Source organism: Lissotriton vulgaris, chromosome 9 (genome assembly GCF_964263255.1).
Source record: "Lissotriton vulgaris chromosome 9, aLisVul1.2, whole genome shotgun sequence".
NCBI classification, from domain to species: domain Eukaryota; kingdom Metazoa; phylum Chordata; class Amphibia; order Caudata; family Salamandridae; genus Lissotriton; species Lissotriton vulgaris.
This window is the reverse complement of record NC_141697.1, coordinates 547,357,258-547,371,213: the sequence shown is the minus strand read 5'-3', so window position 1 is coordinate 547,371,213 and position 13,956 is coordinate 547,357,258. Positions and strand designations below refer to the sequence as shown.

Sequence of the window (13,956 nt, the reverse complement as noted above, 5' to 3'; positions counted from 1 at the left end):
CAGCCCCACCCTCTTCAATGTCTACATGAGCCCCCTTGCGGCCATCGCACGCCAACACAACCTCAGCATCATCTCCTACGCCGACGACACACAGCTGATCCTCTCCCTGACCAACGACCCCGCCACCGCCAGAGCCAACCTACATGAAGGGATGAAACACGTAGCCGAGTGGATGATGACCAGCCGCCTGAAACTGAACTCAGACAAGACGGAAGTCCTCATCCTGGGCCCCTCACCCTCCGCCTGGGACGCCTCCTGGTGGCCCCCCGCCCTGGGCGCCGCACCCAAACCGACAGACCGCGCACGCAACCTGGGCTTCATCCTGGACTCCTCCCTCTCCATGAACAGACAAGTCAACGCCGTCTCCTCGTCTTGTTTCAACACCCTGCGCATGCTACGTAAGATCTTCCGGTGGATCCCTACCGAGACCAGGAAGACGGTCACCCAAGCCCTCGTTACCAGCCGACTGGACTACGGCAACGCCCTCTACGCCGGAACTACCGCCAAGCTCCAGAAGAGACTCCAGCGTATCCAGAACGCCTCAGCGAGACTCATCCTCGACATCCCCAGACACAGCCACATCTCCAGACACCTGAGGGACCTGCACTGGCTCCCGGTCAACAAGAGAATCACCTTCTGTCTCCTCACCCACGCACACAAAGCACTACACAACCAAGGCCCAAGTTACCTCAACAGCCGCCTCAACTTCTACGCTCCCACACGCCACCTCCGATCGACCAGCCACGCCCTCGCCGCCGTCCCCCGCATCCGAAGAGCCACAACAGGAGGAAGATCCTTCTCCCACTTGGCCGCCAAGACTTGGAACTCCCTCCCGACCCACCTCCGCCTGACCCAAGACCACCTCGCCTTCAGGAAGCAGCTCAAGACCTGGCTGTTCGAGCAGTAGCAGACCCCCCCTCCCAAAGCGCCTTGAGACCCTCCGGGTGAGTAGCGCGCTATATAAATGCTTTGATTGATTGATTGATTGATTCGCGGCAGGCCGGATCACTTCTCCGCAACCTCCCAAGCCGTAGGCCCTCGCCCCTCCCTGGTCCAGGTTAGCAACTGCCCTGTACACCGGCACTGTCTGTCCTCCTTACCGCCTCTGGCTTCTCTGGCCGCCGAGGCTGTAGAGGGTCGGCCCCAGCACCAGGACAATCAGGTAGCAGGTCTATTGCCCTGGGCTGCAGCAGACCTCCCCGAAAGGGCGTTCCTTGCCTCTCAGGCCACGCACTGCGGCTCTCACAGGTCCTCTCAGCTCCCGGCCCGACTCGGCTCCCAAGTCCCAATTGTCCTCCTTAGGCAGGCAGGAGGGGAACGATCACGCTTCCCTGTGTCGCAGGTGTGTCTTCTGTCTTCAGTACCTTGCGTTCACGAGCAGGAGCTGAGTTTTTTACGGATATTTTAGTTTAATGGAGGTCACAGCCAGAGCTCCTCTACAGTGCGGCCATCACGGTGGACACCAAGCCTGCCCCCTCGCACCCACCCAAGTGGTGCATCTTTGAGAATCACATTTTACATGATCAAGCTGGGGTCAACTAACTCGGGCAGCTCCTTGGATAGTACAGAAGCACTGGAAGAAAATGCTGATGCCCAGAAGTTAACTGTAAATCCTTTTCCTGTATAATACATGGGATAACTTGTGGTCACAACAGAGACTAAGAGGTACTGTGTAGCTCTAAAGTTCATAAATGTTATCAATAAAGGTGAGCAAACTGACCTGCTAATTGTACATTTAAGCAAATAAAATAAAGATAAACCACATTCAAATGCAATCTCTAACGTACTTAAATCAACAGCCATTGGTATTGCCAAAAAAGTTAACAAAAAAGCATCACTGTCTCACAATGAAGATCAACAGCTAGAAGCCTTTTCATGCAAATACTTTTGAGGTGCAAACCTCATTTACTGGAGTAACTGAACTGTTCTACTGATAAAGGACTATCGGCCATTAAGGTATCCACACAGTCTAATTGTCAGCAAGGAAGATGCCCTGTTCCAAAGACTGGACAATAAGGTCTCCTTTCCAAATAAAAAATTAAAACAGAAAAATCAATGCCTCACTTAAATAGCCAATTACTCAAACGTCTACCTAATATTGATATTATTGCTTCCCATCTTTCGCACTGAATGCCCTTGTTTACCAAGATGTCTTTAAGAGAATGCCTCGCAAAATAATGGTCTGTCAGTATCCACAAAATGAAAGCTGACTTGCTGGTAGTCCAGGGGGAATAAATAAAGATGTTTTCAATCACTATGCTGAAATAAGTGCAGGATTGCAAGTACTACTAATTCAGAAAAAAATAATTTTGCGGGCAAGAGAAGAATACTCACTTTTAAATATACTTTACACTTGATTTCACTTTAACACAGAGCAAGAGAAACAAGAGGAAACATTGTAATATTAGCTGAGCAATATAACAAAGACTCAAAGCACTTATTACATTAAACACAAAAAAGATATGGAAGGTCACCAAATTGGGTGCGAAAAGAGAAAAACGTTATTAGCAGATAAAACAACAATCTGTATTAAAAAAAATACACCAAGATCCAGATTATCTACATTTATCTCAAAATCTATGAAGGCCACAAAAATCTGGGAAGCCTAGACAACCAAAACTGGAAACCAACAAATTATAATATCAAAAATCCTCTGCATTATTATTCTCTGGATCGACCCCTTTGAACTTGAACTCTAAACCAGCTAATTTGGAAACTTTAAGGATCTCTTCTTTTATTCATAAAAAATAAATAATGCACGTTTAAATGAACACTATCTGGATTAACTATTGGCACAACTTTCTATGCATATCTGGTGACTTTCCTTCCACTCATTTATAGCCTTTTATGACTTACTTCTGTCCATTATAAAGTCCACAAACTGTTAACCTTTTTAAACTACATTAAATGTTACTGTTTTACAAGCTTGTTCTTTGTAAGGAAGGCCACACATCTCCCTGCTTATATAACGCACACTAACACTTTTGCAGTAAGCTGCGCTAAATAAAAATGCAAAGTAAGATCAATTAGCCCATTCCAACACATTAGTTCTTTAAAAAAACGTTATAGCAATGATAGGCTGACTTATCATTATTCAGGAGAAACTGTGATCATCTGCATCAAGTGAGGTTTCATTGAGTCTCCTGCACCGAGCAGGCCTGTACCCATTCTTTAACAAGTAACACCTTTCTCTCCCTTCTAGGAGTTTGACAGTTGGAACTGGCTGATCCCTTTCAAGGGGTGGCCCATAGATACTATTGAAACCCATAAGAGATCTAGTTTTCAGGATAACCAATTAAAAAACATATAACACTAATTTTAGACTCACTATAAACAAATACATACAATTAACATCCATTTAACAAATTAAGTATGTTCTATTGGAATCATCGGATCTCAAGTGTTTTGTGTAGTCTAAATCCAATAGAGGATTTAGCATGTCATCCTCTTCCCTTAGGTGGACAGTTAATAACCTTACACAAGGTCAACAATCTCCTTTCCATTAAATAACAAATTAATTCTGGAAAAGAATGGCTTTACATCCATCCACAAGGATGATGGCTATCCCTTATGGGCAAAGGTGGATATACTTTTCAATGAGATGGATAGCTGTGTGATCACCTGTTGAATAGTTATCTCTTACTGAATGTGATGGCTGATCACTTTACTACTTTACCATGATATGAAGAGACATTTCTTCGCATCAAAATAAGGCTATTTCTTTCCATTACACGCCTGAGCAATCCCTTCTATTACACAAGGCTACCTTCTTTCACTAACACCAGTTTAATAATCACTGAAATTGTAGTTCACAGTGGTTATGAGGACTAACTGGGTTCAGGTACAATCACTGAAGAAATATCACTCTGAGCTCACTTCTGTTCTCCTTCTTATAAACTATGTTTTTTTTCTTGTAGTATATGCAGAGATGGAAAAGGAATAGACCAAAACACTTCAAGGGATCACTTTGACTTAACTTATAGTCAGATCACGGAAACCCAATCTAAAAACAAACTTTACCTTTTGCAGACTTCTGGAAATACAAGTTAAACTCTTAATCACTGGCCACCAAGCCTTCTAAGGAAGAAGCGTGGAACACGTGTGAGAACCAGTACACAAAATATAACCCACTCAAAAGCTACAATAGGTTCTGGAAAACAACTGACTTTTTCATTGAGGGATATCCCAGTCTTCAATCCTTCAAATAAGTTCTTAAGACACATCTAATATGCAGGCATTCAACAACCATCATACCTCTCTGCAGGGCTCAAACCCTACCTGCAGAAAGTGATCAAGCTTCACATAGCGGCATACCTAGCTGAAGGAAGTCATGCCAGGTGTGCCCTAATCAGAGACAAGGTGGCCAAATGTTTTGGCCTGTTGCCAACATGAAGTCAACTGAGCACTCTGCACGTTCAGTCTCTTAGTCATTGTGAAGTAGTCACAAAGCAAAATATGAATTTAGTACACTCGAGAAGAAAGAAGAGTCAGCCTTCCTAAAAGGTAAAGGACAAACAATTCTAGGATATCGTCCATTGCAGGTATAGGTGATGTAAGACCTTAAGAATGATCATAAAGCTATATGTGGATTAAGCAAAAAATAAACCTGGAGAAAACAGTTCTGATGACTTAATTTCAGTAAATCAGTTTTCTCAAATTTTTCACCTTGAATTGCAATCAACAAGCCTAAGGGCCCAAGCTGATGAATGTCTTTTGAAAACAAATCATGCTCGCAAAGTCTGTTTTCCCCTACTTTTAGAATAACAAACTTAGGTTAAAAATGAGTCCTCTATCGTTGAAATTGCTATTGAAAGACCTAGACATATTAAAAGAAAATTGGCTGCTCGCACAACATGTGCTGGTGAAGAAAGAACTATCTGTTAAAGGTGGATTTGCCATTAGACAAACTCCAGGATGTCTATTAAAGACAGCGGCACCAGCATGTCTATTAAAGACGAAAAAGTAGAAAACTAGTTCAAGATAATGAAACCGGATTATAAAGTCAGAGGGTTAGAGCAATGACAAGACTACATGCAAAGAGATCTAACATGAAGAGAACAAAGGAGATATGAATGAGTGAAGGAAAACAATGAGAAAGAAAACAGAAACAGTGAGGTGCACAATAATGGGGACGAGGATGCAATTGACAAAGAAAAAAAAAGAACAAAAGAAAGATTAAAATTAGACTGTGGAAAGAGAGTGATAACATATTTGGTAGGGACAATTGGGGAACAGGTGGAAATTAAATGATTAATAAAGCACATGAATAGTAGGACAATTGTGACAGAAAGGAGACCAGTGGCACAAAGAAAGAGTTTAAGAGAAGTAATATGTAAACAAAAAGAAGAGGCATTAAGGATCATGGAATAGAACAAAAACATACACAGGGAAGAGAATTGGCAAGAAAATCAGGCTTGTTTGGGTTAAATGTAGACCCAAATAACCCCTTTGAAGGCATTCTGAAACTAACACCTCAGAGTAGCCACAGAGTAAGCCTGGAGGAGGGAATGAAGCGCACAGCAGAGCGGACTACCTCGCTCAGAAGTTTTCGAGGTATGCTTTTGTTTGTTACTATCTGAAACAGAGAAAGAGAAGAGTGAGAAAAAAAAGGCGAACACAAGTGTACAGATCACACGTATGGTAAGTAAAGGAGCGCTGACTTACTTAGAGGAAAAAGGAAACGCTGCAGGTAAGTAGTTTTTATTTGGAAAATCTCACAGAAAAGCAGGTGTACACTCAAGTAAAGTTTGAGAGCCAACATTTTACTGGCAGATTTGGAAACATTTACTGTAAAGGCCTTTCAATTTATTGCTTTGCGAACACTGACCAAAACTTCATAAAACCTTTTAAAACATGTTGTCTCAATTTGTTTCTGAACAGTCATGCACAAGGTCCAACTCCCCCACTTTTTTAGATGACAAACTGTATACAGAGCCTGACCAACAGGCCCAGAGGTACTTGGAATAGGCCAAACATATTAATGAAACTAAATGATCACTGGTAATATGATTTACGTATCAGTATAGACCAATCTGTACGATACAACACCCAAAGAGGATACCTATGCACTTGCCATTGAAGATAAGCATACCGTGCGACCCTTTAACATCTCTGATGTTGCAAATTAATCAACTGCATCAATACCACAAGGAACATTGTTTTTCTTTCTTAATCTACCTTTCAAGGTGGAACATACTTATCTAGGCAAATTCCAATTTTTATCAGAAGAAAATATAAATGACTTACCTGTAATTCTTTCTACAGGACCCATGTGCTCCCTCTCCTCCTGTACAAAGAGTCACTAATGATCTTTTCTCTATGCAATTATTCATCTGAGACAATTAGCTTACTACTGGTAGTTGCCTGTTCAAGCATTTATTCATAGTTTTAGACCACAACACTGATATAAATGCTCAACTTCCTTATAATTCTGCCTAAAATGTTCCAGCTAACTCACAATGCTCTGTGCTGAACTGCTGAAACAAGCTTCTTGCTTAACCAGCAGCTTGCTGTTAGTGCTTTAGTCGCATATGAGCTTTTTTGCGAACTTCATATTGATCAGAGTACCCTTAATACCATTGTAGGTTACAAGTTGCCTAAATTTGCAGTCTCACTTGACACACCATGAAGTCAGCAGCTTTAAGATTACATGCCAACAGTGTGTGCTCAACAAGACTAAGGGTTTTACACACCAACCTCAGGTTGTTGCACAAAATGTACCACCAAGGGATTGTATCTCATGTCTGCCTGAACTCAGTGACGCTCAAAGTCTTACCATTCTGATGCCTTGCCTAATACTGTGTTAAGTACAAACCCCTTTTTCCAGATTCTGATTTTAAAGTTGACTGATTTTGCTTGCTTATATCAGGGGAGATGAGAGAAATACAAAAATAAATTATGCTGAGCAACTATTAATCCCTGTATGCGTCCTTCATAACCTGCTACTGTGAATGGTATGAATCCTTTGAAGTTGACCTGTTAGTGGATAAGTACTCAAAAACAAAGTGGATCCAAATTAATTAGTGGGCATATTAATTATTGAGGCTGCCATGATTAGATTTGCACAGTATACTCTTGATATAAATGTAGCACTTGTTATCACTGAGATATATCTGACTACACTATAGATGTTAAAACAAGTTAGATTAGCCAATAGAGAGTCACAAAATATGGAGGCAGAAAGTTTGGATGAGAGGGTGAATGTAATACTGAATAAGTGACTAGAAAAATAAACACATAAGCACATGGATTAAGAAACACATGGATTAAAATATTAGTTGATGAGTGCACATATTAATGCCTGCATGAATGGATAACTACCTGGATAAGAGTGTACGAGTGATTAATCAATCTATGAGCTCAATAGTCCATTCATCGATCCAGATACTCCCTTGCTCATCAACTGAATCTCTCAAAATCATAACTGACACACAGATTCAACATTCAATGATGTACACTAAGGTACTGAAAAAGGCAGCCCCAGCTGTCTTACCTTGTGTAATGTGTGTGAGACGGACTAGGATATAATGTGGACTTAGACTTATGCTCTCTAGTCTATAATTCTACACCATTAGGTTTGTTGGAATACAAAAATGCATCAATCTGCCTTGTGGAACTATCACTATATGCAGGACTATCCACTATCAGTTATTTGAAGCAATTTAACTCCCTTGGTAATGGTCCACATAAAAGCACCTATTCTTTTGCTGTCCGATATAGTGGGACACTAACTGTAGGAATCTAGCGAGTTGCCCTTTTCCTACAAGTCACAACCCAGGTAGATACAAATGCCTTCACCAGGAAAATTCTCCAAGCAAAATGTTTCTGAATTAGGCCAATTACCTGTAGAGATGGTCTTGAAATGAAGCATTTTTCATTATGCATTAAGAAGAGTGTGTCGCATTACCTTCAGAATTTAAGCAGATTTCCATGGTAGTAGAAGATTAGTCACCCCATCTTCTGGTACTCACACAAACAGCTGTAGCCCAACAACAACATAATCATCCGACAGATTTGCGGTGGTATCTTAATTTACCATTTAAGTTATTTATGTTTATACAGGGTGAAAAAGTGTGTTATGGGTAAGGTTATTAGCTGAGGCTGAGCTTGAAAGTCCAAAGGTTAAAATCTTGACCGGGAAAAGGCATGAAAACTGTCCGCCCTACGCAAATTATTTGTTTGATGCAAACATAGAATTTTCCCTACTCAGAGCAGTTACTGCCAAAACTAATTGCTTCAGCGGGGCCTTGGCCAGCGGCTATCCGTCTTCAAGAGGACTAAGGCGAGAACAGCCAGCAACCATGCCCCGCTGGAAGAATTCAACTTCCATTTCAGTCAGAAGGTAAAATCTTTGACCAAGATAAACACGCTTGGTGTATCCAACTTGCTCTTCATCAAGGTCAGCCAAAACACGTGCCTAGATCCCTGTCAATCACGAAAAGTGAATACTGATTGGAGCTTGACTTTTTCTTGGTGCTTTTTGCCATAAATCTTTAAAATTCGAACCTCTGGTTCCTCTTGTAGATTTTTAGGTCTCGCTATTCGATGCGCACGCATCGAGCTTGCGAGTATATAGGGCTTTAACCAACCTTTAACTAACTGGACGATTTGGTGCTGTGCCCGTGGCTTTTAGGTCAATGCGCTTGCGCATTGACCTAAAATGCGCGTGCACATCACCAAATCGCCGTCTGTTCCCTCAGCCGCACTCCTCCCACACCTTTGAAGTGAAGCTTAGCTTCACTTCAAAGGCCCCTGCTGCTTAACACCCTCTCGCCGCTCCGCCCCCTCCCCTGCCCGCCATGTCGCATTTCTCCTCCCCCCCCTCCCCACAGCAATGCCCTCCGTCTGTTAGCAGTGTTAGCGAAAACGAGCATACTTCAGTGGTGTATCGTGTCATGTTTATCTAATCTCTGTAGTTGTGCACCCTAGTCCGGAAGCATCTGCACTGTGCTTGGTGCGTGTGCTAAACCTAAACTCTTTTTGTGTTAATGTTGAATATGGATAAAGCTGGGCAGTCGTCACTTCATTAGGCTCCACCGGATAGTATTTTTTTTTCTTTTCTTGATTTGGTATTTTTAGCAGCTGTCAACGTCACCTTTAATTAGCACAGTGATTTGTTCAAACTGCACATGCGCCTAGGTATTGTACATTATTTAACAGTCACGTCACTGCGTTTGCTAAATATACTACAATGCTCGTCTCAGTTGCCTGACATCGAAATTGGACACGTGTGGCCCATTGTGAACCCCCAAGGCTCCCGACTTTTTATGCTAGTAAAAGGGGGCATTCTGTATACGAGTCAACTTGAATATAAACTCGTAACATTTTAACATGTAATGGACGTCTTTTTGTTGTTGCTGCAAAGTTGCATCCTGCTGAGAGGTGGACGCTTGTTCGGTGCACAGCCTTACAGTTGAATTGCAGCAGCCATGTCGTCCAGACCGTTTGAAAGTCCTCCACCTTATCGACCAGATGAATAGTAAATATCCCCTTTGCCAGTCAGCTCTTTAAATGTACTGCTGATAAATAGTGTACATATTGGTTATCATATCTTTGCCAGTTCATGTGTTAACAAAGCTCCTATCAGTCTGAGTTTTCTCTTGATAATCTCTTGCCTTGCTGCAATGTTAGGTAAACATGTGAGCAGCAAAATGTGTTGTATGGAATTAGTTTTATCGCTATGGTAGATGTCGAGTACCTTGACAATCTGCACATGCGTTAACCATGAAATTGTGATCTTTCAGCTGCTCTGGTTTAGTACACTTTTAGCTGATAACTACGTAGCCAGTGTATTTCTCAACTAATTGTGTATTTTTTAAAATTTTTATAAATATTTTTATTGCGGGAACACAGAGGACATGAACAGGCAAAACCTCCCGTAAGCATCAAGAGGCATTATCTAGCAGTATGCAACATTCAGGATCATACACAGCCTCGTGGCCCACATCCCGGAGGCCGGGCGGCGTAATGTCACATCCACCGCTTCCACCACCACCGCACCCACCACCACCACATCCACCGCAACATCCACCACCACATCCACCACCACTGTATCCACCACCACCACCACCACACCCACCACCACTACATCCACCACCACATCCACCACCACCGCATCCACCATTACCACATCCACCACCACATCCACCACCACATCCACCATCAACACCACATCCACCATCACATCCACCCTCACATCCACCACCACATCCACCACCACATCCACCATCACATCCACATCCACCATGACATCCACCATGACATCCACCGCCACATCCACAACCACCACCACATCCACCGCATCCACCACCACCACCACATCCACCACTTCCACCGCATCCACCACCACCGCATCCACCACCACATCCACCACCTCATCCACCACCGCATCCACCACCGCATCCACCACCGCATCCACCACCACCACATCCACCACCACCGCATCCACCACCACCACCACACCCACCACCACATCCACTACAACCACCACCCCATCCACCACCACCGCATCCACCACCACCGCATCCACCACCACCACATCCACCATCACCACCACATCCACCATCACATCCACCACCACATCCACCACCACATCCACCACCACTTCACCACTGCATCCACCACCACCACATCCTTCATCACATCCACATCCACCGCCACATCCACCACCGCATCCACCGCCACATCCACCACCGCCACATCCACCACCGCCACATCCACCACCGCCACATCCACCTCCACCACCACATCCACCACCACATCCACCACCACATCCACCACTTCCACCGCATCCACCACCACCACATCCACCACCACCACCACATCCACCACCACATCCACCACCACATCCACCACCTCATCCACCACCGCATCCACCACCACCACATCCACCACACCCACCACCATCACTTCTACCACCACATCCACCACCACTTTCACCACATCCACAACCACCACATCCACCACCACAACATCCACCACATCACCACCACATCACCACCACATCCACCATCACCACCACATCCACCACCCCCACCACCACCACATCCACCATCACATCCACCATCACCTCCACATCCACCATGACATCCACCGCCACATCCACCACCACATCTACCACCACTGCATGCACCACCACCACCACACCCACCACCACTACATCCACCACCACATCCACTACAACCACCACCACCGCATCCACCACCACCACCGCATCCACCACCACCACCGCATCCACCACCGCATCCACCACCACATCCACCACCACATCCACCACCACATCCACCATCACATCCACCACCACCACCACATCCACCGCATCCACCACCACATCCACCACTTCCACCGCATCCACCACCACATCCACCATCAACACCACATCCACCATCACATCCACCATCACATCCACCACCACATCCACCATCACATCCACATCCACCATGACATCCACCATGACATCCACCGCCACATCCACAACCACCACCACATCCACCGCATCCACCACCACCACATTCACCACTTCCACCGCATCCACCACCACTGCATCCACCACCACATCCACCACCTCATCCACCACCGCATCCTCCACCACCACATCCACCACCACCGCATCCACCACCACCACCACACCCACCACCAATCCACTACAACCACCACCCCATCCACCACCACCGCATCCACCACCACCACATCCACCGCATCCACCACCACATCCACCATCACCACCACATCCACCATCACATGCACCACCACATCCACCACCACATCCACCACCACATCCACCACCACCACATCCACCACCACTTCACCACTGCATCCACCACCACCACATCCACCATCACATCCACATCCACCACCACATCCACCACCACCACATCCACCACCACTTCACCGCTGCATCCACCACCACCACATCCACCATCACATCGACATCCACCGCCACATCCACCACCGCATCCACTGCCACATCCACCACTTCCACCGCATCCACGACCACCACATCCACCACCACCACCACATCCACCACCTCATCCACCACCGCATCCACCACCACCACATCCACCACACCCACCACCATCACTCCCACCACCACATCCACCACCACTTTCACCACATCCACAACCACCACATCCACCACCACCACATCCACCACATCACCACCACATCCACCATCACCACCACATCCACCACCCCCACCACCACCACATCCACCATCACATCCACCATCACCTCCACATCCACCATGACATCCACCGCCACATCCACCACCACCGCATCTACCACCACTGCATGCACCACCACCACCACACCCACCACCACTACATCCACCACCACATCCACTACAACCACCACCACCGCATCCACCACCACCACCGCATCCACCACCGCATCCACCACCACATCCACCACCACATCCACCACCACATCCACCATCACATCCACCACCACCACCACATCCACCGCATCCACCACCGCATCCACCACCACATCAACCACTTCCACCGCATCCACCACCACTACATCCACTACCGCATCCACCACCACATCCACCACCACCGCATCCACCACCACTACATCCACCACACCCACCACCATCACTTCCACCACCACTGCATCCACCATCACCACCACATCCACCATCACATCCACCACCACCACCACATCCACCACCACATCCACCACCACATCCACCATCACCTCCACATCCACCATGAAATCCACCACCACATCCACCACCACATCCACCACCACCACCACATCCACCACCACCACATCCACCACCACATCCACCACCACTTCCACCGCATCCACATCCACCACCACCACCACATCCACCACAGCATCCACCACCAGCACATCCACCAGCACATCCGCCACCTCATCCGCCACCTCATCCGCCACCTCATCCGCCACCTCATCCGCCACCTCATCCACCACCGCATCCACCACCATCACTTCCACCACCACATCCACCACCACTTTCACCACATCCACAACCACCACATCCACAACCACCACCTCCACCACATCCACCACCTCCACCACATCCACCACCACCACCACCACCACATCCACCACCACATCCACCCCACATCCACCACCATCACCACCACATCCACCATTACCACCACCACCATATCCCCCACATCCACCACCGCCACATCCACCACCGCCACATCCACCACCGCCACATCCACCACCGCCACATCCACCACTGCCACATTCACCACCGCCACATTCACCACCGCCACATCCACCACCGCCACATCCACCACCGCCACATCCACCACCGCCACATCCACCACCGCCACATCCACCACCACATCCACCACCACTTCCACCGCATCCACTTCCACCGCATCCACCACCACCACATCCACCACCACATCCACCACCTCATCCACCACCGCATCCACCACCACCACATCCACCACACCCACCACCATCACTCCCACCACCACATCCACCACCACTTTCACCACATCCACAACCACCACATCCACCACCACCACATCCACCACATCACCACCACATCACCACCACATCCACCATCACCACCACATCCACCATCACATCCACCACCCCCACCACCACCACATCCACCATGACATCCACCGCCACATCCACCACCACATCCACAACATCCACCACCACCGCATCTACCACCACTGCATGCACCACCACGACACCCACCACCACTACATCCACCACCACATCCACTACAACCACCACCACCGCATCCACCACCACATCCACCACCGCATCCACCACCGCATCCACCACCACATCCACCACCACATCCACCACCACATCCACATCCACCATCACCACCACATCCACCACCACATCCACCGCATCCACCACCACATCCACCACCACATCCACCACTTCCACCGCATCCACCACCACCACATCCACATCCACCACCACCTCATCCACCACCGCATCCACCACCAC

The 13,956-nt window shown here is 46.9% G+C and overlaps 1 protein-coding gene across 9 annotated transcripts in view; it reads right to left on the bottom strand.

Moving 5' to 3' along the window:
* Positions 1-13,956, bottom strand: part of DPF2 (double PHD fingers 2) — a 384,345-nt gene that overhangs the window by 134,331 nt on the left and 236,058 nt on the right. For 5 of the 9 annotated variants that reach the window (XM_086938040.1, XM_086938045.1, XM_086938043.1 and 2 more), the window contains one exon: positions 5,534-5,575. The exons of the other annotated variants lie outside the window; for them this stretch is intronic. In XM_086938040.1, the coding sequence (XP_086794166.1) occupies positions 5,534-5,575 (42 nt within the window). The remainder of the gene's footprint in view (positions 1-5,533; positions 5,576-13,956) is intronic. 9 annotated transcript variants of the gene reach the window in all.